The sequence below is a fragment of the Aquarana catesbeiana genome, linkage group LG07 (assembly GCF_042186555.1).
Source record: "Aquarana catesbeiana isolate 2022-GZ linkage group LG07, ASM4218655v1, whole genome shotgun sequence".
Taxonomy (NCBI): Eukaryota; Metazoa; Chordata; class Amphibia; order Anura; family Ranidae; genus Aquarana; species Aquarana catesbeiana.
Genome location: NC_133330.1, coordinates 97,906,327 through 97,934,251, shown reverse-complemented (window position 1 = coordinate 97,934,251; position 27,925 = coordinate 97,906,327). Strand labels below are relative to the sequence as shown.

General features: G+C 49.4%; 1 protein-coding gene across 1 annotated transcript in view; it reads left to right on the top strand.

Annotated features, from left to right (window-relative positions):
• TOMM22 (translocase of outer mitochondrial membrane 22) overlaps positions 1-27,925 on the top strand; it is a 40,909-nt gene that overhangs the window by 2,601 nt on the left and 10,383 nt on the right. The window contains exon 2 of the mRNA XM_073592524.1: positions 10,354-10,472. Coding sequence (XP_073448625.1) covers positions 10,354-10,472 — 119 coding nt within the window. The remainder of the gene's footprint in view (positions 1-10,353; positions 10,473-27,925) is intronic.

The following is a 27,925-nucleotide window of genomic DNA, read 5'->3' as shown; positions in this document are numbered from 1 at the left end:
AAAAAAAAATAACTGCAGTGTAATAAGTTATGTGTTCAGATCTGTATGTCACTTTTAAAGCTGGCCATAGACAGATCAAAATTCAGCCGGCTTCTACTGATCCGTGTATGGGCAGGCTGGTTTTACTGAACTTGATCTGTCAATTGACTTCAGTGCAACCAGCCTGTCTGTTTTTTTTTTAATCACTGCCGGCAGCTGTAGCTGCCTGCAAGCAGTGATCATTTTATTTTGGAGGCTGGGAAACCTCCCGTTGTCAGAGTACAGTAGTTACATGTACATACATACAGTAGTTCCTTCAGCTTGTGGTTAAAGGAAAGAAAATTGCATAATGTATGGCCTGCCTAAGAATGTTTGATTACTGTATTTACACTCATTCAGTGGAAGAACAACTGTGAGTTCTAATACATGGAAGCTGCAGTGTTTGCTGCTCTCTTCCACTGCTTGTTTACCGGACACTTTGCGGAAGATTTACTAAACTGGTGTGCACAGAATCCTCCTCTCCTCCTAGCCTCACGAGTGTCATGAGATGCAGCCTCACCAGTGACTGGTAGCGCAATCTCACGTTTTGACACAGAACTGGATCTAAATCGCCGTGCAGCCGCTGTAACTATGTCCCTCTTCCTAGACCCCCTGTTGTGATAAACGGCACACTGATCCGATTGTCGGGAATCACTGTGCCGTGTGACATCGTTACAAAGGCTGCACGGTGATTCAGATCCACCTCTGTGACACAGCGTGAGATCGCGCTACCAGGCACTGGCGGGCTGCACCTGATGGGCACTGGCGGGGCTGCATCACATGGGCACTGATGAGGCTGCATTGATCTCTTGTACCGTGTCTGCTAGAGGTGCACCAAATGGAAATTTTGCTAATACTATTAGCAATATGTTTAAGTTTAGGTAAGAGATTGCAGACATGATGCAAGAGATGGTCAGAGACGGCAGACTGCATTTTTCTTGAACTTTTCTTGCACTAAAGGTGCCAATAATAGCCAACAATAAATGCATATTAATTGAAATTGATATTAATTAAAAGTGGCATATAATACAATTATATAAAAATATAAATATTAACTGTCATTTTCGGTTTCGGCAACGTGCATCCTGCATGTTCGGTTTTGGCACCAAAATTTCCATTCAGTGCACTCCTAATAATAACCAATCGGCTTCTAACTTCAGCTTGTTCAATTTAAAGTAGAACTATAGGCAACACTTTCTTCTGTTTTTATATTTTGGATAGAGCAAGGGAGGGTGACAACCACTTTCAGGTTCTATTTTGCCATCTGTGTCCCATTGGGGGGGATTTAACTTCACTTCCTGTCCCATAGCCAAACAGGAAGTGAGGAAATCCCTACAAATTAAGGAAATCCCACCAGAACCAGTGTCCCCATTGGAAGAGATCCCCTCTATTACTTTTCTGGGGAAGACCCAAAATTTGGGACTTTCTTTTACTGTTTTCAATGATAATGGTAAACAGACCAAATAGAGAGGGTGAATCTCCGTAATGGGGCACAGACAGCCATAAAAACCTGACAGGTGTTCTAACCCCTCTCCTCTCTATCCAAGACTAAAAAAAAGTTTTGCCCTTAGTTATACTTTAAGCTATGATAAAGTAACCAATCAGCTTCAAAGTTTTAATGCACAGCTGCAACAGATTCTCTGTGCACCAGTGTTAGATCAATTGGCTCCTGCTGCTGTCAATCACAGCCAATGAGCCAATCAGGAGATGGGGGGGGGAGCCACAGCTCCATGTGTGACTGGACACAGAGCAGCGGCTCAGCTCGGGTGCCCCTATAGCAAGCTGCTTGCTGTGGGGGCACCCAGCAGGAGGGAGGGGCCAGGAGCACCAGCGTGGGACCTGAGAAGAGGAGGATCTGGGCTGCTCTGGGCAAAACCACTGCACAGAGCAGCAGAGTATAACATTTTTGTTATTTTTTTTTTAAATAGAAAACAAGACTTTAATATCTGGTACATGATTGGTCTTCAAGTGGTTGTACTGGGATGATGCCTGCAGCTGCAGACATCGCACCGCTACTGTTTTTTAGAGTTGGCAGATGGCTCTCTTGTAATAGCAATCAGAGCAGTTAACTAGCCGCTCAATTGCTATTACAAGCAGCGGGAGGGGACGTGTTCCCAGATTTAAAAAGGGCCATTTTTAACTACTTGCCGCCAGCACTATAGCAGAAAGATGGCTGCAGCGTGGGCCTTAATTGCTGGGAGGGCGTCCATGGGCGTCCTCCCGAGCAGGTGCGCGACCTGCTCTGTGATCACCGAGTCTGAGACTCGGCTGATCACAGATCTGAGTAAGGCCCCTTTCACACTTATACGACTTGTCCCACGATTTTGTACTGCAAAATCGTATGACAAGTCATTCTCCATGATTTTCAATGACTACCATTCATATTGGCACGACTTTTAGCCTGGTTTCACACATATGCGGTGCGAATTGAAGCTCAGGTTTCACTGGGGAGATAATAATCTCCCGTTCAACGGATTCATTGCGTTTTTGCTCAGGATTAGAGAGCAGGGAGAGGGGGAGGGAGGGGGGGGGGGAGAGGGGGAGGTGTAGTGAGGAGAAAGAGAAAATCCTTGTTCAGAACGCAATGCATCTGCGAATCAGATGCGTTCCCATAGGAGATAATAGGCTTGTAGTTCGCACCGCAATGCCCAAAAAACGCACACGTTTTTTGTGCAATGCGCAGTGCGAATGCAACGCACATATGTGAACCAGATACATTCATATGAATGTATTTTAAAATGTCCTGCGAATTAGATGCGGTGTAAGCCGCATCTAATTCGCATAGGTGTGAACCTGGGCTTAAGTCGTGCCGACTTGAAAGTAGTCCCTGCATTACTTTGTTCCAACTTCTATGCGAGTTGTACTCCATAGACCTCAATGTTAAACCCTCAAGTAGCATGCAAATCGTGCCTGAATAATATAGACACGATTTCAGTACGACTTTGTAAGCACAAGCCTGGCTCGCTGATCGGGAAAGGAAAACTTTTTTTCCTTTCGCGATGAGCGACAGGCAGTGCTGACAGCTGTCTGGTATGAATCCTGAGGGGGAACGCTGCGCCAAGTTTTAAATGAAAAAACCGGCGTGGGTTCCCCCCCAGGGGCATGCCAGGCCCTTAGGTCTGGTGTGGATCAAAGGGGATCCCCCTACGCCGAAAAATCGGCGTGGGGTCCCCCCAAAAATCCATACCAGACCCTTATCCGAGCCCGCAGCCCGGCCAGTCAGGAATGGGGGTGGGGACGAGCGAGCGCCCCCCCCCCCCCTCCTGGACCGTACCAGGCCGCATGCCCTCAACATGGGGGGTGGGTGCTTTGGGGCATGGGGGGCGCCCACCCCAAAGCACCTTGTCCCCATGTTGATGAGGACAAGGGCCTCTTCCCAACAACCCTGGCCGTTGGTTGTCGGGGTCTGCGGGCGGGGGGCTTATCGGAATCCGGGAGCCCCCAGATCCCGGCCCCCCACCCTATGTGAACGAGTATGGGGTACATGGTACCCCTACCCATTCACCTAGGGAAAAAAGTGTCAATAAAAAACACAGTACACACGTTTTAAAGTAATTTATTAGGCAGCTCCGGGGTCTGGTATGGATTTTGGGGGGACCCCCACGCTGATTTTTCGGCGTAGGGGGTTCCCCTTACAATCCATACCAGACCTAAGGGCCTGGTCTGCCCCTGGGGGGGAACCCACGCCAGTTTTTTTATTTAAAACTTGGCGTGGAGTTCCCCCTTATGATTCATACCAACTACTGTATGTTTTCATTTGTTAATGCCAAAAATGTGGCAAAGTCGTACAAAGTAGTACTGCTCCCAAATCGCGGCAAATCGCGCGACTTTGAAGTCGTATAAGTGTGAAAGGGGCCTAAGGGGTCGATCCCGGCCACGTGATCAGCTGTCAGCCAATGACAGCTGGTCACGTGATGTAAACAGAAGCTCGGTAATCTGCTTTTTTTTTTCCCCTCGTGCTGAAAGCATGAGGAAAAAATGCTGATCACCGGCTTCTGTCAGAGGGACATCGGTCCCTGACTCATAAAGCCCACTGTGCCACCCATCAATGTCCATCAGTGTCTAATAATCAGTGCCATCTCTCAGTGCCGCCTCATGAGTGCCCATCAGCGCACATCAGTGAAGGAGAAAAAAATTACCTGTTTTCAAAATTTTATAACCAACTATGAAAGTTTTTTGTTTTTTTTTTTTTTTCAAAATTTTGGTCCTTTTTTGTTTTATTTAGCAAAAAAAAAAAAAAAAAACCCAGCAGCAATTAAATGCCACCAAAAGAAAGCTCTATCTGTGTGAAAAAAAATGATAAAAACTTCATTTGGGTAAACTGTAGCATGACCGCGCAATTGTCATTTAAAGAGTGACAGCGCTGAAAGCTGAAAATTGGTCTGGGCAGGAAGGGTAAGTGCTCAGTAAGCAAGTGGTTAAAAACTCAAACGCTTTTAAAAATACAGATCTTGGTGTTTTTAATGCTTTTAAGGAGGAGGAATTTGGGGTCTTAAGCCCAGATCCCTCCATAAAGAGTAATAAGTGAAAAATCTGTTCTGCCCTATGCGGAGGGCCTAGATACAAATGTGTTGTACTTCCTGGTCGGATATTGCACGCCCGCTGCTGCAGCCAACTTGGGGGAGTTCAAAGACCTAAAGCAAGGAAAGAAAGAGAAAGGTGCGTGGCCTGGTGCAATATCCTTGGTGAAAAGTTTTTTTAAAAAACAGAAGTAGGTGGAGTACTCACATTTAGTAACTTATATGTAATGTCATGTATGCTTATCCCCTTCTCTTCAATATATCTTATTTATTTTTGTATAGAAATCTCTCTTGCTTAATACTCACCCCTGAGTAAGGAGATACGTGTACTCCGAAACGCATTGGGTGCAATAGTACTCTGTACTATATGTACACTGGTGGTGATGTTGTAAATGCACTCCCTATGCTACATGTTTTATACTACATATTTAATAAAATAAACTATTTTTGTATTCAAAATACTTTATCTTGTACGTGCCTTAAAAGTCCACCACTAGGGGTTTTGTCTTTTTAGTTTCAAATACTGGATGTGGCACTAAAAAATGCATAAAATTGCCGTTCTACATAAATTTCTTTTAAAGAACTCTTAGAAGAACTATATGATCTTATTCAAGTTACTAAATGTGAGTACTCCACCTACTTCTGTTTTTTAGTAAAACTTTTCACCAAGAATAATGCACCAGGCTATGTGCCTTTCTCTTTCTTTCCTTGCTTTCCCTCCATAAAGAGTACCTGTCGCATGCCTAGTGCTGTCACAAGGATGTTAACATTTCTTGTGACAGCAATAAAAGTGATTAAAAAAATGAAAGCAACAGTGTAAAATTTAAATAAATGAATAATTAAAAAAAAAAAAATTGAAATGTCCCGTTCTTGAGCGCAAAGGTGAACCCATGCGTTGGTTCCATACATATACATAGGTTGAAAAAAGACACCAGTCCATCCAGTTCAAACTGAGTGAGTGTGTCTACAATTGTCCCTATCCCTAAAGATGCTCATCTATTATGTTATTATTTATTTAAGGTACCCATATAGCGCTGTCAATTTTACGCAGCGCTCCACACATATATTGCACACTAGCATCAGTCCCTACCCCGAAGGAGCCCACAATCCAAGGTCCCCAACTCGCATTCATATACTAGGGTCAATTTTGGACAGAAGCCAATTAACCTACCAGCATGTCTTTGAAATGTGGGAGGAAACTGGAGTACCCGGAGGAAACCCACGCAGGCACAGGGAGAACATGCAAACTCCAGGCAGGTAATGTCGTGGTTGGGATTCGAACCAGCAACCCTTTTTACTGACAGGGGAGAGTGCTATCCACTACACCACTGTTCCGCACACAAGCAAGCAGTGGTCAACCCACACACATGAGGTATCACTGTGAGCATCAGATAATGGGCAGTAATTCTAGCACTAGACCTGATCTGTACATCTAAAGTAATAACCGTAATGGTTTTTAAAGTGTTGCCTATGGATAGTAAAATTTTGTCATTTGTTGCCGCTGCACAGGCGTGCCCAATTTTAAAGCATGACGTGTTTGATATCTATTTACTAGGCGTAAAATCATCTTTTATATTTTACAAAATAAATTGGATTATGTATTGTGTTTGGTTTTTTTATTTTTTTTATTTTTTTTTGCATTAAATGTAAAATTTTTTATTTTTCCCCAAAAAATGGGTTTGAAAAACCGCTGCGTAAATACTGTGTGACATAACAAAAATTGCAAAAGCCACCAATTTATTCTCTAGTGCCTCTGCTTTAAAAAAAAAAAATATGTATAATGTTTGGGGGTTCTAGCAAAACTGATTGTTACATGTACACAAAGTACCAGAAAAAGCCTGGTCCTTATGTGGTTAAATAGGATAACACTAGTAGCTCTGTCAGATTTGTATTGTGTTTTTCCCTGTTGCAGATTTTCTCACATTTCCTGTCTGGTAAAAGGTTGTCCCTAGACCAGAAAGTAAGGAGAAATCTGTCGGTGCCCCAGATAGCAGTAAGGTCTGACAAGGGGTACTAACCTTTCTATCCAAAACCCATTTTAATATATCTGTTTTATATTACTGATAGGTTTTCTTTGACAGGTACCTGTCCCCATGATGGAAGTTGCTTTGTATGTTAATCCTTTTCATTCTGGCAACAATGAACACTGATATGTCATATGACAATGATTATTCTTATTCTCACTAGATTAGCAGTTTAAATATTGGCTAAGCCTAGGAGACTACACTATAATCTGCTATGAACAATGTGAGTGTTTAAAGCAATGATTGTGTACCATCATAGTTTTTTCTAGGGTTGCACCGATACCGAGCGTTTGCATGAGTACTTGTACCTGTGCAAATGCTCCGATGCTTAATCCGATATCGGTGTGGCGATGGGGGGCAGTTATAAGCACCAATCTCCCTGTATAGCTTTTAATAAAGCAGTTGACAGCCGCTTCACCTCCTCTCCCTCCCGCGGCTGTCAGCTGCTTTATTGAAAGCTATACAGGGAGATTGGTGCTTATAACTGCTCCCGCCACCGCACTGATCACCCCCGGCTGTCCCCCCGTGTCCTTCTCTGGCTTCCGGTGTCTTCTGGTCCCCCCCACCTCCCAGATGGATGGAGAGCGGAGGAAGTAGTTGGTATATATGTCATTTACTGGCCCCTTCCTTTGCTGAATGAACAGTCAGTGATCACTGACTGTCCATTCATAACTGAGCATCGTAAACTGTGTAAACAATGCTTCACTTTATGAATGAACAGACGCCTCTGTCTTTGTACATTCGTCTTCATTACAGCTGAGGCTGCAGAGAAAGGGACTGGGGAGTCTGTGTCCTCAATCCCTTTCCCTGTCTCAAAAGGGAGATATCAGGGGTCTGTTTAAAAAAACACTGATGCTGTCCACTACCCCCCCCCCCCCCCCCCCAAAAAAAAGTTGTATAAAATAATTACATAAAAAAATGTACACTTAACCGCTTCCCGACCGTCTCGCGCAGATATACTGCGGCAGAAGGGCACGTACAAGCAGATTAACGTACCTTTTATGTTGCCCTTTAAGAGGCAGCTTGTGGGCGTGTGTGCCCCCGCAGGGAGCACCGTGATTGCGGGTCCCACGGACTCGATGTCCATGGGGATACCCGCGATCGTCTCAGTGAGGAAGAACGAGGAGATGCTAATGTAAACAAGCATCTCCCCGTTCTGCCTAATGACACTGTCACTGATCACCGCTCCCTGTAATCAGGAGCGGTGATCAGAGTCATGTCACACACAGCCCCTCCCCCCACAGTTAGAATCACTCCCTAGGACACACTTAACCCCTGCAGCGCCACTTAGTGGTTAACCCCTTCACTGCCAGTCACATTTACACAGTAATCAATGCATTTTTTATCGCACTGATCGCTGTATAAATGTGAATGGTCCCAAAATAGCACCAAAAGTGTCAGATTTGTCCTCCATAATGTCGCAGTCACGATGAAAATCACTGATCGCCACCATTACTAGTAAAAAATAAAATCTATAAAAATGCCATAAAACTATCCCCTATTTTGTAGACGCTATAACTTTTGTGCAAACCAATCAATAAACGCTTATTGTGGTTTTTGTTTTTTTTTTGTTTTTTTTTTTTGTTTTTTTACCAAAATTATGTAGAAGAATACGCATCGGCCTAAACTGAGGAAAAAAGCGTTTCTTTATATATTTTTTGGGGATATTTATTATAGCAAGAATTAAAAAATAATGCATTTTTTCAAAATTGTCGCTATTTTTTTGTTTATAGTGCAAAAAATAAAAACCGCAGAGGTGATCAAATACCACCAAAACAAAGCTCTATTTGTGGGAAAAAAAAGGACGTCAATTTTGTTTGGGAGCCAGGTCGCATGACCGCGCAATTGTCAGTTAAAGCGATGCAGCGCCGAATCACAAAAAGTGCTCTGATCTTTGACCAGCCAAATGGTCCGGGGCTTAAGTGGTTAAAATATCGTGCAACCCTAGTTTTTTCTTTACTATTCCAATGCATTTTTGAAGTTGAAGCTGTTTGAAGCTGTAAGCTGTTACGCATACCATAGACCATTTATTTTGAATGTTTTCAGGTAGATGTAAACCCTGACTGAATGGCATTTAGTGTACTAAAGCCCTGCGTATTGTAACCAGTTTCCGTTTTTTTTTTTTTGTAATTGTTTCACCTTTTTCATATTGCGTTGTTTCTTAGTGCTGCTGAGCTCCTGTAGCCTTTTTGCAGCCACTTCCTGGTTACGTATACCCTGCATAGTATTTACATAGTTAGTAAGGTTGAATAAAGACACCAGTCCATCCAGTTCAACCTAAGTGAGTGTGGGTGTGTGTGTCTACAATTATCCCTATTTTTATTTTAAGGTACTACCCATATAGTGCTGTCAATTTACATAGCGCTCCACACATACATCGCACACTCACATTGGTCCCGACCCTCAAGGAGCCCACAATCCAAGGTTCCCAACTCACATTTATATACTTTTGGACAGAAGCCAATTAACCTACCAGCATGTCTTTGGAGTGTGGGAGGAAACCGGAGTACCCCAAGGAAACCCACGCAAGCACAGGGAGAACATGCAAAGTGTTCGTGGTTGGGATTCAAACCAGCGACCCTTTTTACTGCTAGGCGAGAGTGCTATCCACTACACCACTGTGCCGCCCATCAGGGTGGGTTTTGTGATGTGACAACAGTGTGCATAATATGTGTTGAAAAGACCACTTGTAGTCACTATCTGAAGCCACTGTGACAGGGTAACAAAACTGGAACGCAGTTGAGAAACAGTGTGTCATCACATTATAATTGTAAGTTCCCTTTGGGCAGGATCCCCAGCTATTATTTTATTAAAAGCAGAAGGTTCAGACATAAATACCATATTTATCGGCGTATAACACGCACATTCATTTTAAGAGGGAAGTTTAAGGAAAAAAACTTAAATTTTAAATAAGCACTTTGAAGCAAAATAAGGATCAGTGCCCATCTGCAGCTTCATCATTGCCATCAATGCAGCCTGTTCAGTGCCCATCTGCAGCCTCACAAGTGCCATCAATGCAGCCTCATCAGTCCACATCAAAGCAGCCTCACCATTGCCATCAATGCAGTAGCTTCACCATTGCCTTCAATGCAGCCTGATCAATGCCCATCTGCAGCCTCACAAGTGCCATCAATGCAGCAGCCTCACCATTGCCTTCAATGCAGCCTGATCGATGCCTATCTGCAGCCTACAGGGGACAGGGAGGAGGTGGGATGAGCGCCGACAGATTACATACAGTGAGAATCTCCTATAATAGACAGGACAGTGGTCCAATGGCGGCCCAGGAGACGGGACTTCCTATTACAGAGGCCGCTAAGTAAACAGGAGATTCTCACTGTATGTAATCTGACGTCGCTCATCCTGCCCCGCTCCCTGTCCCCTCTGAGGCAGCTAAAATTGAAGTATTGGCGTATAACAGGCACACGCTATTTGCACCCGATTTTCATGGTGAAAAAGTGAGTGTTATACGCCAATAAATACAGTAATTTTGAAGTGCAAATTTCAGTATGAACTAAATGCTGAGAGTGAGTATCATCCAAAATGGTGTCTGTTCATACCTGTGAAAGACAAAGATCTCTGCTAGACCCCACAGAGTTTGCAGATAGTGACTCCTTGAAAGTCAACTTGCATATTATTAGCAATGTACCCCAGCTGATGCTGCTAATGCAAACAGCTCTGTCACCTTGTAGGGATGAGTACCATCTTTCCCCAAACAGTCTTGGTGGTCAGTTGAGTCACTTTAGAGAATTTTAATCTCATTGTCTTAACTACCGGTAATTGTATTTTTCTAGTTGGATGAGACTTTATCAGAAAGACTTTGGGGGCTGACCGAAATGTTTCCTGACCGTCTGCGTACTGCTTCTGGTGTAACCCTTGACTTCTCCATTTGTGCAGCCAAGAAGCTATATAGGTGGGTAACCAATGTTATAACATAGTAAATCTAGGTGTTTCACAAAGAAAACAGTAAATACTACATGTTGAAGTCTGCATCCAGAATATGTGTGTTAGACTAATTTTATGTTTTTTTCTAGACATTGTTTCATTTAGAAATAGATTTCTTCTAAAAGATTATCAGCTATAAATAAAAGAAAAACATAACTGGAGTAGTTACTGCTGGGACTTTTTATGCTGGTACTATAGACAATTATGGCAGTCCACACTAGTCTCCTGTTATTTATTAACAGTTCATGTTCTTACATACCAAGCCCTCTGTTTTGAATTAAATTAGAACACAGTGTAAGGCTGCATTGGCTCTAGGTGGTCCACACTGCCTAGAAGAATACTGCCTAGAAGAATAATTTGTTTTATGGGGGGGGGGGGGTTATGGGGGGAGAATTAAAGTTCTACTTTAATTTTGGTGAAAGGTTTTGATGGCAAACCAAAACAGTTAAAGATGATGTATGACCATATAACATCCAGTATACTACTTCTTTATTTATTTTAGGGTGAATATAGAAAAAGAAAATGGAGTACAGAATAAATGCCCCTTTAAAATCGCCTTATGAGTTTCTAATGGCCAATAGCAAACTTTACCAAATCTGCCCAGTACAGTTCTTCAGGGGACCCTCCTATATAATGAGGTTCCTCTATGATCCTGGGTAATGCTGCCCTGTCCAACCTGTTCACTTGTAGATTTTCAAGTCTGATCACTATTGTTAAACCTAGACAGACAGGCTTTTGTCATTAGGGTGCTTAAATGCTATATTAAATTTATTATGGCTTGATCCTAAAGACCGCTTTAAAATTCATAATCCCATAACTAAACACTTCTTATCTCTCTGGGATAAACTAAAAACCAAATATCAGTTACAATCTCCACACAATCCTCTCCTTTCTTTTATCAGAAATCCGGCCTTTTATCCGGCATGGATCTACCCAAATTCTTTTAAAGCTTGGACAACATCAGGCATTCAGACACTAAGAGCCCTTGCACACTGGGGCGGGGGGGCGGCGTCGGCGGAAAAACGCCGCTATTATTAGCGGCGTTTTACCGTCGGTATGCGGCCGCTAGCGGGGTTGTTTTACCCCCCGCTAGCGGCCGAGAAAGGGTTAAATACCACCGCAAAGCGCCTCTGCAGAGGCGCATTGCTGGTGGTATAGCCGCGCCGTCCCATTGATTTCAATGGGCAGGAGCGGTAAAGGAGCGGTATACACACCGCTCCGAAGATGCTGCTGGCAGGACTTTTTTTACCGTCCTGCCAGCGCATCGCTCCAGTGTGCAAGCCCTCGGGGCTTTCACACTGGGATGACAGCAGCGGCACTTTCGGGGAGGTTTGCAGGCGCTATTATTAGCGCAATAGCGCCTGCAAACCGCCCCAGTGTGCAAGGGCTCTAAATGACTTCATAGCATCTAAATCATTCCTTTCATTCCCATCGCTTAGAGAAAAATATGATCTACCAAACTCTGAGATATTTAGATATCTCCAAATCAAAAATTTCTATACACCATTCCTAAAGGGGGATGCACCATTATCCCAATTATCCATTTTTGAATCAATCTGTACAAAAGATCCATTTGCTAAAGGTACAATTTCATCACTTTATAATCAATTATATGGAGTAGCAAATCTTAATAGACCCTCTTATGTTCAGAGGTGGGAGGAGGACCTGGGACGAACTTTAGAAGACACGGACTGGTCTAACATATGGCTCACATCTAAGTCATCTTCACCCAACATCTTAGCACTGGAGACAAATTATAAAGTCCTAACTCGCTGGTACCTTGTACCCGCTAGAGTGGCAAAATATTCACCTAATACCTCAGCTCTTTGTTTTCGAGGATGCCCAGAAATAGGCACATATTTACACATATGGTGGACGTGCCCAGTAATCCAAACCTTCTGGAAGGAAGTCTTCGTGATTGCATCTAAAATATTTAAAAAAATAATACAACCAGATCCATATTTAACTTTACTTAATCTAAAACCGGAATGGTTAACACTCTCTCAATTCAAACTTATGATCCAACTAATAACGGCTGCAAAACAAACAGTGGCCAAGGCATGGAAATCTCCTACATTGGTACTAGCAGAAACAATTCACAGAATGAATAATACAATGTCCCATGCTAAGATGGTAGCCATCGATCAAAATCCAAAATTTGAAAAACTTTGGCATCCTTGGATAAAACAACAGTTCCTGTCAAACTTCAATGACTCTGTCCTGTTGCTATGGTAACAGATTAAATGACTTACAGAGACACCCATTCTAAGGCTTCAAAGAGAACTAAAAAGAATAATAAACTGATGAGCGGAACAACCTTGTGGACCATACCTCTACCTTTCAACCCTTTTTCTTCTTTCTCTTTCCTTTTCTCCACCTTACGATTAAAGCTCATTATCAGAATTTATTTGACCTATATACACTCTACTTGTAAACAATATGTATAGTAGGTATAAATCATTTAAATACCTACAAAAGTAACTAAGGAAATGATATATATCTTTAATTTAGGTTTACGTGAACCCAATGTTTAATATTTGAAATTTCATTATATTTACCTATATAAACCCTACTGTAAAACAATGAGCTTACTTTATAGATCCTTGTAAACTTACTTTATGTATCTTTATAACATTGTATACTCAATAAACTTCTTTTGACAAGGAAAATGCTATATTAAAATATTGAACTTTAGGCAGATATTAATTGGCACAAATACTGAATTTTAATGATTTCTGCTTCTTGTCTCACCTTTAGAGCAGCACAAAAAAATGGGAAATTCAGGGACATTACCTTGGGGTAAATCAGATGTCTTGCTTAAGTGTGTTAACACCAGGCTGGTTTTGCTATGAGGTAGGGCTGTGTACATTTAAGGGCTTGATGGACAGAAATGCACATGCTTTTTCTGGTACACCAATTCCCAAATAAATATACATTGTTCCTGTGTGCCTGAAGTTTAGCTTTAAATTGGTAGTAAACGGCAAAAAGAATAAAATAAAAAAAGGGCCCCTGCAGAATGCCAACACTGACAAGACTTCCGTCTTGACCCGGTCTTCATTCCAGGTTCGCAGGCTCCAGCCATTTGGGTGGGCGAGCTACGATGACGTCACTCCTGCCCATGCGCTTGGAGTTACTGGCGCGGCATAGCACATTTTGTCCATTGAGTGCGTTTGTGCCGGTAAAGTCACCGGCTGCTACTAAAGTAAATATGCGCCGTTTAGGATATTTACTGTACCTACAGGTAAACCTTATTATATATGTTTTATATTACCTGTAGGTATAAATCATAACCCATTAAAGGAAACGTTTTAGCTGCAATATTCACATCAAAACTAAAGCTGTCCCCCCCCAGCATACTTACAACATACCCACCCAAACCTGTGACTGGACAGTGAAGCACAGTAATGAGCTCACTTTGCTGTCATTCTGCTTTTTCCTCCTATCTCTATGTTCTTGTAAGTGAACAGATCGGTTGGTTGCTTGCTTGCTTATTTCTCTTACACTCCATCCCTCCTGTACATGGACTGCAAGAGGTCAAATTAGGTCAAATCTTGGTACCTACACTGATTGCATTAAAAAAAAAAAAAAAAAAAAAAATATATAGCGAGAGAGATATATATACATACACACACATACAGTTGTGCTTATAAGTTTACATACCCTGGCAGAATTTATGATTTCTTAGCCATTTTTCTGAGAATATTAATGATAACACAAACTTTTTTTTTTTCACTTGTTAATGTTTGGCTGAAGCCATTTATTATCAATCAACTGTGTTTACTCTTTTTAAATCATATTCACAACAGAAACATACCCCAGTTCTTTATACTTTGTATTACCCACTTTAACATCAATGACAGCTTAAAGTCTTTTGTGCTATTTGTGGATGAGGCTCTTTATCTACTCAGATGGTAAAGCTGCCCATTCCTCTTGCTTAAAAGCCTCCAGTTCCTGTAAACTCTTGGGCTGTCTTGTATGAACTGCACGTTTGAGATCTCCCCAGAGTGTCTCAATGATATTGAGGTCAGGAGACTGAGATGGCCACTCCAGAACCTTCACTTTATTCTGATGTAGCCAATGACAGGTCGACTTGGCCTTGTGTTTTGGTTTGTCATGTTGGAATGTCCAAGTACATCCCATGCGCAGCTTCCTGGCTGATGAATGCAAATGTTCCTCCAGTATTTTTTGATAACATACTGCATTCATCTTACCATCAATTTTGACCAAATTTCCTGCACCTTTGTAGCTCACACATCCCCAAAACATCAGCGATCCACCTCTGTGTTTCACAGTAGGAATGGTGTACCTTTTCACCATAAGCCTTGTTGACTCCTCTCCAAATGAAGCGTTTATGGTTGTGGCCAAAAAGCTCAATTTTGGTCTCATCACTCCAAATGACTTTGTTCCAGAAGGTTTAAGGCTTGTCTCTGTGCTGTTTGGCGTATTGTAAGCGGGATACTTTGTGGCATTTGCGTAGTAAAGGCTTTCTTTTGGCTACTCGACCATGCAGCCCATCTTTTTTTCAAGTGCCTCCTTACTGTGCATCAGAAACAGCCACACCACATGTTTTCAGAGAGTCCTGTATTTCACCTGAAGTTATTTGTGGGTTTTTCTTTGAATCTCAAACAATTTTCCTGGCAGTTGTGGCTAAAACTTAAGTTGGTCTACCTAACCGTGGTTTGGTTTCAGCAGAACCCCTCATTTTCCACTTCTTCTTGATTAGCGTTTTGAATGCTGCTGATTGGCATTCTCAATTCCTTGGATATCTTTTATGATCCCTTTCCTGTTTTATACAGATCAACTACCTTTTCCCGTGGATTCTTTGACAATTCGTTTGCTTTCCCCCATGACTCAGAATCCAGAAACGTCAGTGCAGCACTGGATGAAAGATGCAAGGGTCTGTCAGGAGTCCAGAAACGTATTGACCTTTTATACACACACACACACACACACACACACACTAATTACAAGTAAACAGATCACACGTGAGGATGGTTACTTTTTAATAGCCATTCAAACCCCTTTGTGTCAACTTGTGTGCATGTTATTAGGCCAAAATCACCAGGGTATGTAAACTGATAATAAATGGCTTCAGCCAAACACTAACCATGAGTGAAAGAAAAGTTTTTGTGTTCATATTCATATTATCTGAAAAATGGCCACAACTGTGTGTGTGTATGTATGTGTGTGTATGTATGTATATATAATATTATGGCAGGAAAGTTTTCAAACCCCCTTAAATTTTTCTCTCTGTTATATTGCAGCCATTTGCTAAAATCATTTAAGTTCATTTTTTTTCCTCAATGTACACACAGCACCCCATATTGACAGAAAAACACAGAATTGTTGACATTTTTGCAGATTTATTAAAAAAGAGAGACTGAAATATCACATGGTCCTAAGTATTCAGACCCTTTGCTGTGACACTCATATTTAACTCAGGTGCTGTCCATTTCTTCTGATCATCCTTGAGATGGTTCTACACCTTCATTTGAGTCCAGCTGTGTTTGATTATACTGATTGGACTTGATTAGGAAAGCCACACATCTGTCTATATAAGACCTTACAGCTCACAGTGCATGTCAGAGCAAATGAGAATCATGAGGTCAAAGGAACTGCCTGAAGGGCTCAGAAACAGAATTGTGGCATGGCAAGGCACAGATCTGGCCAAGGGTACAAAGCACAGTGGCCTCCAGAACCCTTCCTAGTAGTGGCCGTCCGGCCAAACTGAGCTATTGGTGGAGAAGAGCCTTGGTAAGAGAGGTGAAGAAGAACCCAAAGATCACTGTGGCTGAGCTCCAGAGATGCAGTTGGGAGATGGGAGAAAGTTGTAGAAATTCAACCATCACGGCAGCCCTCCATCAGTCGGGGCTTTATGGCAGAGTGGCCCGATGGAAGCCTCTCCTCAGTGCAAGACACATGAAAGCCCGCATGGAATTTGCTAAAAAAAAAACACCTGAAGGACTCCAAGATGGTGAGAAATAAGATTCTCTGGTCTGATGAGACCAAGATAGAACTTTTTGGCCTTAATTCTAAGCGGTATGTGTGGAGAAAACCAGGCACTGCTCATCACCTGTCCAATACAGTCCCAACAGTGAAGCATGGTGGTGGCAGCATCATGCTGTGGGGGGTGTTTTTCTCCAGAGTGCTCAGGACCTCAGACTGGGCTGAAGGTTTACCTTCCAACAAGACAATGACCCTAAGCACACAGCTAAAATAACTAAGGAGTGGTTTCACAACAACTCAGTGACTGTTCTTGAATGGCCCAGCCAGAGCCGTGACTTAAACCAGTTTGAGCATCTCTGGAGAGACCTAAAATCCCCAAAACCAGGTGTGAAAAACTTGTTGCATCTTTCCCAAAAAGACTCATGGCTGTATTAGATCAAAAGGGTGCTTCTACTAAATACTGAGCAAAGGGTCTGAATACTTAGGACCATGTGATATTTCAGATTTTTTTTTTCAATAAATCTGCAAAAATGTCAACAATTCTGTGTTTTTCTGTCAATATGGGGTGCTGTGTGTACATTAATGAGGAAAAAAATTAACTTAAATGATTTTAGCAAATGGCTGCAATATAACAAAGAGTGAAACATTTAAGGGGGTCTGAATACTTTCCATCCCCACTGTGTGTGTATGTGTAATAAAAAAAAAAAAATATATATATATATATATATATATATATATATATATATAATTTTTTTTTTTTTTTATTACACATACACACACACAGTGGGGATGGAAAGTATTCAGACCCCCTTAAATTTTATATATATATATATATATATATATATATATATATATATATATATATAGTTCCATTCAGAGGAAGCCTTGAATAGGAAAAAACAGTGCACTGCCAAACAACCTGTGTTTGATAAACGAATGAATCCAACAGCTGCTGCAATCACAGAAAATGTGTGTTCCTCACATCAACTAACATATGTGACGTGCTGCTGTATGAATAAATGTGCAATAAAGAAATTTTGAACTGTGCATCAACAAAAAAAAATATAACAGACTTAAAGGTGACCAGATATCCTCTTAAATGAATGCGAGTAAAGATCCAGATGATGACACATAGGTTGGACTTGTGTCTTTTTTCAACCTCACCTACTATGTAACTACGACTGTCAACACAAACATAGATTTGAATCCTTCCAATGTTCTGTCAATTGACAATTCACAGTGTAATGCAAATTCCTACAATAGCGCTATCCTTATCCTTCAAGGTTATATGCATGCAGATAAACTTATTGGTGGTATAAAGCACCCAAGTCCCCAGTGCTGCAAATAAAAATGGTCTTTTTCACTGTTCCACCACACAGTGAGTTTAGAATGTATCCGTACCTGATTCATAGACCTAGATGATGATGATGATTAGACAGGATTTATATAGTGCCAACAGTTTACGCAGCGCTTTACAACATGAGGCAGACAGTACTCAGTTACAATACAATTGTTCCCCGATATTGGGGGTGATCTGATGTCTGTGATCTTCACCTATAAATATCTCCTTTTGTTCCAGCAGTCACACCCGCTTGTAAATAAGTTCTGTAGATAAGGGCTCAAAACCACAAATAGACCACCATGGTGTAGTATGTTAAAAGACAACCGATTTTATTAAAGGTAAAATATTGCACTCGCATAGCTATCACTTGTACATTGCATTCAGATGAGCAACAATAAATCCAGCATGTAGCATGATCAAACTTGCTGCTATTATTATTCGTCCATGATGTCATCTGGCTCCTACCCACGCGTATCGTCACTAACCACGTGATGTATGTATTGGTAAAGGAAATGGTTCATTTGGTCCAGCTTGGCCCAAACAAACTATTTGAAGTGATAGCAAAGCTGGAGTTAGACTTTAATGCGTGTCTCTTATATCTTCCTAAAGTTTGGCTCACACGTGAGCACTATACTGTCAACAGACTTTCCACTGGACAGTGCAGTTAACAAACTGAAAAACTGAAATTGGCTATTTATATGTGGTAGCTGTGACCAGTCACAGCATCACACAATGTAATCAATGGTTCCAGCTAGCAGCCAGCTTTTACTTCTCACACACCGATCAGTGTGAGAGAGGAAAGGGAGCTTCCTGATCGCTGAACCCAGTGTAAACTGGTGCTTGTGTCATCTAGCCCTCTACAGCCGGGGTCGGCAACCTGTCGATAACGGGCTACCTGTCAACCGTGGGTAGGTGACAGGTAGACCGGGAACAGGTCTCCGCCACCAACCCCCGCCTTCTCTCGCTGCCCTCAGCCTCTCTTGCCGTGCCTTCGGTCCTCCTTTTTCTCCCCATCTGCCTCTGATGCTGTCATCTGAACAGTGGTGAGAGAGCAAGCACAGCTCAGGACGGAGGGTAGGGAGAGGAGCTGGCCAAGTTAACTTTTCATGTTAACCTGCAGATGATGAGTTGCTAGGTCCTAAGCAACCAATCACCAGCTTGTTTATATGAAAAGTCACTCTGCCAGCTCCTGCCCCCTGTGCTGCCTCTCGGTCTCCTGTGTACACAGGTAGGATGCAATGGGAAGGAAGCGGGGGGTTGTGTAAAGGGGGCAGTGGCCACCCCCATAGTGCCCAACCTTATAGCAGTGTCCTCTACCACCCTTCGCATCACCCGAATCCCCCATAACCCCCCCTCGTTCCAAATCCCTGTGTCCACTGCATTTTGTGGTCTTTATTTGGGGTTAACAATGTATCATCACCCTCAGTAGATCATGAAAGGCAGTACGTTTTGAACACGGTGCAGAAAACGCACGTGGAACATGCCTTTCTGGCAATGCATTCTTTGTGAACCGCCCCTTTACGGGACACCGTGCCCGGTGATCTTTGACTTCATCAATGTTCAAGTAAATCTCTCTAAGGTTGCCTACCCCTGCTCTACAGTATATGTTGGCTCCATCCTGTCTCTGATCTGACCTGTATATAACCCTCTCACCACCTTTAGCACATTTAACTTATTCATCTCTATCCTTCTCGCTGTATGTGACATTTACATTAAAGTGTATGTAAACCCGAAATTTTTTTTTTATCATACTGTAGAGTATAAGATTTCCTATCATTTGAGCCCAGTCTTGCCACACAGAGTTAATCCATCTCTGAGCAATCCACTTTTATTGTTCAGTGAGAAAAATCTTGACAAAGGGAGAAAAACTTTGTCAAATACTCCCCCTTGCTGTGAGTGACAGCCTAAGACACAGGCAGTATTTTTTAATTCCCTCCCCCACTCCTTTCTTCAGCAGCTCTGCCAGGATTGGCTGTTCCACACCTCAGCATGATTTGGCATGCTGAAGTCATGTGGTTATTTTCCTGTCTTTTCACTGCATGTTAGAGATCATAGCAGAAGTTCAGTGTTAGAAATACACAGGGGAGTGTAGAGGTGGGCGGGGAGTCTACTGACATCACGACTTCACCCAATGAGCTCCAGACAACAGACCCACCCACAGAATATGCAGTTTTTCGGGTCTAATAACAGACAGAGGGGAGACATACGACAGGTAAAGATACATGTATATCCTTATAGATAACCCCTATGGCAGTAGTTTAGAAAGGATGAGAGTGGGTTTACATCCACTTTAACGCCTTAACCTCTTTTTGTGTATGACAATTTCATGTATCTAGTGCACTGTTACCACACCCTGTGTTTTAACACCCTCAATGCCATCATATTTCTTCATTTCCAAACAAATGTGGCAAACATTTTATTAACTTTGGGGTGTTTACTTTCCAAAATAGGTCATTTGTGGGGTTTGTGTACTGTCCTGGCATTTTTATTTGATTTTTTTTATTGGTTTTAAATTTTGCTTTAAATTTTTTACTGTAACAAAGAGTAAAGAAAAAATGATTTTTCTCAAAATGCTATTCTTTTTATAGTGAAAAAACAGTGGTGATTACCACCAAAGCAAAGCTCTGTCTCTTCAAAATTTATGTAAAATGAATTTGGGTACAGTCATCATCCCCGACTGTCCCCTGTGTCCTCCATTTCCTCATCCATGCTCCTAAGGTCCTCCTCCGCTCCCCCTCCGGGTCCTCCTCCGCTCCCCCTCCGGGTCCTCCTCCGCTCCCCCTCCGGGTCCTCCTCCGCTCCCCCTCCGGGTCCTCTCACCCTCTGCTCACCCTCTGGGTCCTCTCACCCTCTGCTCACCCTCTGGGTCTGCTCACCCTCTGGGTCCTCTCACCCTCTGCTCACCCTCTGGGTCCTCTCACCCTCTGCTCACCCTCTGGGTCCTCTCACCCTCTGGGTCCTCTCACCCTCTGGGTCCTCTCACCCTCTGGGTCCTCTCACCCTCTGCTCACCCTCTGGGTCCTCTCACCCTCTGGGTCCTCTCACCCTCTGCTCACCCTCTGGGTCCTCTCACCCTCTGGGTCCTCTCACCCTCTGGGTCCTCTCACCCTCTGGGTCCTCTCACCCTCTGGGTCCTCTCACCCTCCGCTCACCCTCTGGGTCCTCTCACCCTCTGGGTCCTCTCACCCTCCACTCACCCTCTGGGTCCTCTCACCCTCCACTCACCCTCTGGGTCCTCTCCCCCTCTGCTCACCCTCTGCGTCCTCTCCCCCTCTGGGTCCTCTCCCCCTCTGCTCCCCCTTCTGGGTCCTCTCCCCCTCTGCTCCCCCTTCTGGGTCCTCTCCCCCTCTGGTCCCCTTCTGGGTCCTCTCCCCCTCTGGTCCCCTTCTGGGTCCTCTCCCCCTCTGGTCCCCTTCTGGGTCCTCTCCCCCTCTGGTCCCCTTCTGGGTCCTCTCCCCCTCTGGTCCCCTTCTGGGTCCTCTCCCCCTCTGGTCCCCTTCTGGGTAGTCTCCCCCTCTGGTCCCCTTCTGGGTAGTCTCCCCCTCTGGTCCCCTTCTGGGTAGTCTCCCCCTCTGGTCCCCCTCTGGGTCCTCTGCTCCCCCCCCCTCTGGGTCCTCTGGGTCCTCTGCTCCCCCCCCTCTGGGTCCTCTGCTCCCCCCCCCTCTGGGTCCTCTGCTCCCCCCCCTCTGGGTCCTCTGCTCCCCCCCCTCTGGGTCCTCTGCTCCCCCCCCCTCTGGGTCCTCTGCTCCCCCCCCCTCTGGGTCCTCTGCTCCCCCCCCCTCTGGGTCCTCTGCTCCCCCCCCTCTGGGTCCTCTGCTCCCCCCCCTCTGGGTCCTCTGCTCCCCCCCCTCTGGGTCCTCTGCTCCCCCCCCTCTGGGTCCTCTGCTCCCCCCCCTCTGGGTCCTCTGCTCCCCACCCCCTGGGTCCTCTGCCCACCCCCCTGGGTCCTCTGCTCCCCCCCCCCTCTGGGTCCTCTGCTCCCCCCCCCCCTGGGTCCTCTCCTCCTCCTCCTCTACTCCCCCCCCCCCCTCTGGGTCCTCTCCTCCTCCTCTGCTCCCCCCCCTCTGGGTCCTCTCCTCCTCCTCCTCCTCCTCCTCTGGGTCCTCTCCTCCTCCTCCTCTGCTCCCCCCCCCCCGGGTCCTCTCCTCCTCTGCTCCCCCCCCCCCGGGTCCTCTCCTCCTCTGCTCCCCCCCCCCCCCCGGGTCCTCACCTCCTCTGCTCCCCCCCCCCCCGGGTCCTCTCCTCCTCTGCTCCCCCCCCCCCCCGGGTCCTCTCCTCCTCTGCTCCCCCCCCCCCCGGGTCCTCTCCTCCTCCTCCTCCTCCTCCTCCTCTGCTCCCCCCCCCCCGGGTCCTCTCCTCCTCCTCTGCTCCCCCCCCTCTGGGTCCTCCTCCTCCTCTTCCTCTGCTCCCCCCCCCTCTGGGTCCTCCTCCTCCTCTTCCTCTGCTCCCCCCCCCTCTGGGTCCTCTCCCCCTCCGCTCCCTCTCCCCCTCTGGGTCCGCTCCCTCTCCCCCTCTGGGTCCTCTCCCCCTCCGCTCCCTCTCCCCCTCTGGGTCCTCTCCCCCTCCGCTCCCTCTCCCCCTCTGGGTCCTCTCCCCCTCCGCTCCCCCTCCGCTCCCTCTCCCCCTCTGGGTCCTCTCCCCCTCCGCTCCCTCTCCCCCTCCGCTCCCTCTCCCCCTCTGGGTCCTCTCCCCCTCTGGGTCCTCTCCCCCTCTGGGTCCTCTCCCCCTCTGGGTCCTCTCCCCCTCTGGGTCCTCTCCCCCTCTGCGTCCTCTCCCCCTCTGCGTCCTCTCCCCCTCTGCGTCCTCTCCCCCTCTGCGTCCTCTCCCCCTCTGGGTCCTCTCACCCTCTGCTCACCCTCTGGGTCCTCTCCCCCTCTGGGTCCTCTCACCCTCTGCTCACCCTCTGGGTCCTCTCCCCCTCTGGGTCCTCTCACCTTCTGCTCACCCTCTGGGTCTGCTCCCCCTTTGGGTCCTCTCCCCTTCTGCTCCCCCTTTGGGTCCTCTCCCCCTCTGCTCCCCCTTTGGGTCCTCTCCCCCTCTGCTCACCCTCTGCGTCCTCTCCCCCTCTGGGTCCTCTCCCCCTCTGCTCCCCCCTCTGGGTCCTCTCCCCCTCTGCTCCCCCCTCTGGGTCCTCTCCCCCTCTGCTCCCCCCTCTGGGTCCTCTCCCCCTCTGGTCCCCTTCTGGGTCGTCTCCCCCTCTGGTCCCCTTCTGGGTCGTCTCCCCCTCTGGTCCCCTTCTGGGTCGTCTCCCCCTCTGGTCCCCTTCTGGGTCGTCTCCCCCTCTGGTCCCCTTCTGGGTCGTCTCCCCCTCTGGTCCCCTTCTGGGTAGTCTCCCCCTCTGGTCCCCTTCTGGGTAGTCTCCCCCTCTGGTCCCCTTCTGGGTAGTCTCCCCCTCTGGTCCCCCTCTGGGTCCTCTGCTCCCCCCCCCCCTCTGGGTCCTCTGCTCCCCCCCCCCCTCTGGGTCCTCTGCTCCCCCCCCCTCTGGGTCCTCTGCTCCCCCCCCCCTCTGGGTCCTCTGCTCCCCCCCCTCTGGGTCCTCTGCTCCCCCCCCCTCTGGGTCCTCTGCTCCCCCCCCCTCTGGGTCCTCTGCTCCCCCCCCCTCTGGGTCCTCTGCTCCCCCCCCCTCTGGGTCCTCTGCTCCCCCCCCCCTGGGTCCTCTGCCCACCCCCCTGGGTCCTCTGCTCCCCCCCCTCTGGGTCCTCTGCTCCCCCCCCTCTGGGTCCTCTGCCCCCCCCCCTGGGTCCTCTGCTCCCCCCCCCCCTCTGGGTCCTCTCCTCCTCCTCCTCTGCTCCCCCCCCCTCTGGGTCCTCTCCTCCTCCTCTGCTCCCCCCCCTCTGGGTCCTCTCCTCCTCCTCCTCCTCTGGGTCCTCTCCTCCTCCTCCTCCTCTGCTCCCCCCCCGGGTCCTCTCCTCCTCTGCTCCCCCCCCCCCCGGGTCCTCTCCTCCTCTGCTCCCCCCCCCCGGGTCCTCTCCTCCTCTGCTCCCCCCCCCCCGGGTCCTCTGCTCCCCCCCCCCCCCCGGGTCCTCTCCTCCTCCTCCTCCTCCTCTGCTCCCCCCCCGGGTCCTCTCCTCCTCCTCCTCCTCTTCCTCTGCTCCCCCCCCTCTGGGTCCTCCTCCTCCTCTTCCTCTGCTCCCCCCCCTCTGGGTCCTCTCCCCCTCCGCTCCCTCTCCCCCTCTGGGTCCTCTCCCCCTCCGCTCCCTCTCCCCCTCTGGGTCCTCTCCCCCTCTGGGTCCGCTCCCTCTCCCCCTCTGGGTCCTCTCCCCCTCCGCTCCCTCTCCCCCTCTGGGTCCTCTCCCCCTCCGCTCCCTCTCCCCCTCTGGGTCCTCTCCCCCTCCGCTCCCTCTCCCCCTCTGGGTCCTCTCCCCCTCCGCTCCCTCTCCCCCTCTGGGTCCTCTCCCCCTCCGCTCCCTCTCCCCCTCTGCGTCCTCTCCCCCTCTGGGTCCTCTCACCCTCTGCTCACCCTCTGGGTCCTCTCCCCCTCTGGGTCCTCTCACCCTCTGCTCACCCTCTGGGTCCTCTCCCCCTCTGGGTCCTCTCACCTTCTGCTCACCCTCTGGGTCTGCTCCCCCTTTGGGTCCTCTCCCCTTCTGCTCCCCCTTTGGGTCCTCTCCCCCTCTGCTCACCCTCTGCGTCCTCTCCCCCTCTGGGTCCTCTCCCCCTCTGCTCCCCCCTCTGGGTCCTCTCCCCCTCTGGTCCCCTTCTGGGTAGTCTCCCCCTCTGGTCCCCTTCTGGGTCGTCTCCCCCTCTGGTCCCCTTCTGGGTAGTCTCCCCCTCTGGTCCCCTTCTGGGTCGTCTCCCCCTCTGGTCCCCTTCTGGGTAGTCTCCCCCTCTGGTCCCCTTCTGGGTAGTCTCCCCCTCTGGTCCCCTTCTGGGTAGTCTCCCCCTCTGGTCCCCTTCTGGGTAGTCTCCCCCTCTGGTCCCCTTCTGGGTAGTCTCCCCCTCTGGTCCCCTTCTGGGTAGTCTCCCCCTCTGGTCCCCTTCTGGGTAGTCTCCCCCTCTGGTCCCCTTCTGGGTAGTCTCCCCCTCTGGTCCCCTTCTGGGTAGTCTCCCCCTCTGGTCCCCCTCTGGGTCCTCTGCTCCCCCCCCTCTGGGTCCTCTGCTCCCCCCCTCTGGGTCCTCTGCTCCCCCCCCTCTGGGTCCTCTGCTCACCCCCCTGGGTCCTCTGCTCCCCCCCCTCTGGGTCCTCTGCCCCCCCCCCGGGTCCTCTGCTCCCCCCCCCCTCTGGGTCCTCTCCTCCTCTGCTCCCCCCCCTCTGGGTCCTCTCCTCCTCCTCTGCTCCCCCCCCTCTGGGTCCTCTCCTCCTCCTCCTCTGGGTCCTCTCCTCCTCCTCTGCTCCCCCCCCCCCCCGGGTCCTCTCCTCCTCTGCTCCCCCCCCCCCGGGTCCTCTCCTCCTCTGCTCCCCCCCCCCCGGGTCCTCTCCTCCTCTGCTCCCCCCCCCCGGGTCCTCTCCTCCTCTGCTCCCCCCCCCCGGGTCCTCTCCTCCTCCTCCTCCTCCTCCTCCTCTGCTCCCCCCCCCCCCGGGTCCTCTCCTCCTCCTCCTCCTCCTCTGCTCCCCCCCCTCTGGGTCCTCCTCCTCCTCTTCCTCTGCTCCCCCCCCTCTGGGTCCTCTCCCCCTCCGCTCCCTCTCCCCCTCTGGGTCCTCTCCCCCTCCGCTCCCTCTCCCCCTCTGGGTCCTCTCCCCCTCCATTCCCTCTCCCCCTCTGGGTCCTCTCCCCCTCCGCTCCCTCTCCCCCTCTGGGTCCTCTCCCCCTCCGCTCCCTCTCCCCCTCCGCTCCCTCTCCCCCTCCGCTCCCTCTCCCCCTCTGGGTCCTCTCCCCCTCCGCTCCCTCTCCCCCTCTGGGTCCTCTCCCCCTCTGGGTCCTCTCCCCCTCTGGGTCCTCTCCCCCTCTGGGTCCTCTCCCCCTCTGGGTCCTCTCCCCCTCTGGGTCCTCTCCCCCTCTGGGTCCTCTCCCCCTCCGCTCCCTCTCCCCCTCTGGGTCCTCTCCCCCTCTGGGTCCTCTCCCCCTCTGGGTCCTCTCCCCCTCTGGGTCCTCTCCCCCTCTGGGTCCTCTCCCCCTCTGGGTCCTCTCCCCCTCTGGGTCCTCTCACCCTCTGCTCACCCTCTGGGTCCTCTCCCCCTCTGGGTCCTCTCACCCTCTGCTCACCCTCTGGGTCCTCTCCCCCTCTGGGTCCTCTCACCCTCTGCTCACCCTCTGGGTCCTCTCCCCCTCTGCTCACCCTCTGGGTCCTCTCCCCCTCTGGGTCCTCTCACCCTCTGCTCACCCTCTGGGTCCTCTCCCCCTCTGCTCACCCTCTGGGTCCTCTCCCCCTCTGGGTCCTCTCACCTTCTGCTCACCCTCTGGGTCCGCTCCCCCTCTGGGTCCTCTCCCCCTCTGCTCCCCCTCTGGGTCCTCTCCCCCTCTGCTCCCCCTCTGGGTCCTCTCCCCCTCTGCTCCCCCTCTGGGTCCTCTCCCCCTCTGCTCCCCCTCTGGGTCCTCTCCCCCTCTGCTCCCCCTCTGGGTCCTCTCCCCCTCTGCTCCCCCTCTGGGTCCTCTCCCCCTCTGCTCCCCCTCTGGGTCCTCTCCCCCTCTGCTCCCCCTCTGGGTCCTCTCCCCCTCTGCTCCCCCTCTGGGTCCTCTCCTCCTCTGCTCCCCCTCTGGGTCCTCTCCTCCTCTGCTCCCCCTCTGGGTCCTCTCCCCCTCTGCTCCCCCTCTGGGTCCTCTCCCCCTCTGCTCCCCCCCTGGGTCCTCTCTGGGTCCTCTCCCCCCCCTGGGTCCTCTCTGGGTCCTCTCCCCCCCCTGGGTCCTCCTCTGGGTCCTCTTCCCCCTCTGGGTCCTCTTCCCCCTCTGGGTCCTCTTCCCCCTCTGGGTCCCCTTCCCCCTCTGGGTCCCCCTCTGGGTCCCCTTCCCCCTCTGGGTCCCCCTCTGGGTCCCCTTCCCCCTCTGGGTCCCCCTCTGGGTCCCCTTCCCCCTCTGGGTCTCCCTCTGGGTCCTCTTCCCCCTCTGGGTCCTCTTCCCCCTCTGGGTCCTCTTCCCCCTCTGGGTCCTCTTCCCCCTCTGGGTCCTCTTCCCCCTCTGGGTCCTCCTCTGGGTCCTCTTCCCCCTCTGGGCCCTCCTCTGGGTCCTCTTCCCCCTCTGGGCCCTCCTCTGGGTCCTCTTCCCCCTCTGGGTCCTCCTCTGGGTCCTCGTCCTCCTCTGGGTCCTCTTCCCCCTCTGGGTCCTCCTCTGGGTCCTCTTCCCCCTCTGGGTCCTCCTCTGGGTCCTCTTCCCCCTCTGGGTCCTCCTCTGGGTCCTCTTCCCCCTCTGGGTCCTCCTCTGGGTCCTCGTCCCCCTCTGGGTCCTCCTCTGGGTCCTCGTCCTCCTCTGGGTCCTCGTCCTCCTCTGGGTCCTCGTCCCCCTCTGGGTCCCCCTCTGGGTCCTCCTCTGGGTCCTCGTCCCCCTCTGGGTCCCCCTCTGGGTCCTCGTCCCCCTCTGGGTCCTCCTCTGGGTCCTCGTCCCCCTCTGGGTCCTCCTCTGGGTCCTCGTCCCCCTCTGGGTCCTCCTCTGGGTCCTCGTCCCCCTCTGGGTCCTCCTCTGGGTCCTCTTCCCCCTCTGGGTCCTCCTCTGGGTCCTCTTCCCCCTCTGGGTCCTCCTCTGGGTCCTCTTCCCCCTCTGGGTCCTCCTCTGGGTCCTCTTCCCCCTCTGGGTCCTCCTCTGGGTCCTCTTCCCCCTCTGGGTCCTCCTCTGGGTCCTCTTCCCCCTCTGGGTCCTCTTCCCCCTCTGGGTCCTCTTCCCCCTCTGGGTCCTCTTCCCCCTCTGGGTCCTCTTCCCCCTCTGGGTCCTCTTCCCCCTCTGGGTCCTCCTCCGATTCTCCTCTTGCCGCCCCCCCCCCAGGTCCTCCTCTTGCCCCCCCCCCCCCAGGTCCTCCTCCAGTCTCCCCTGCCCCAGATCTGTCAGGATGGAGAGCGGAGGAAGGAGCCGGTAAATCTATCATTTACCCGCTCCTTCCTTTTCTGAAAGAACAGAGTCAGTGATCACTGACTGTCCATTTATAACTGAACATCGTAACCTGTGTTTACGCTGCTTCAGTTTATGAATGGGGAGGAGCCTCTGTCTCCTGTCCATTCATCTTTTAGTGCAGCTGAGGCTGCATAGAAATGGACTGGAAATCTGTGT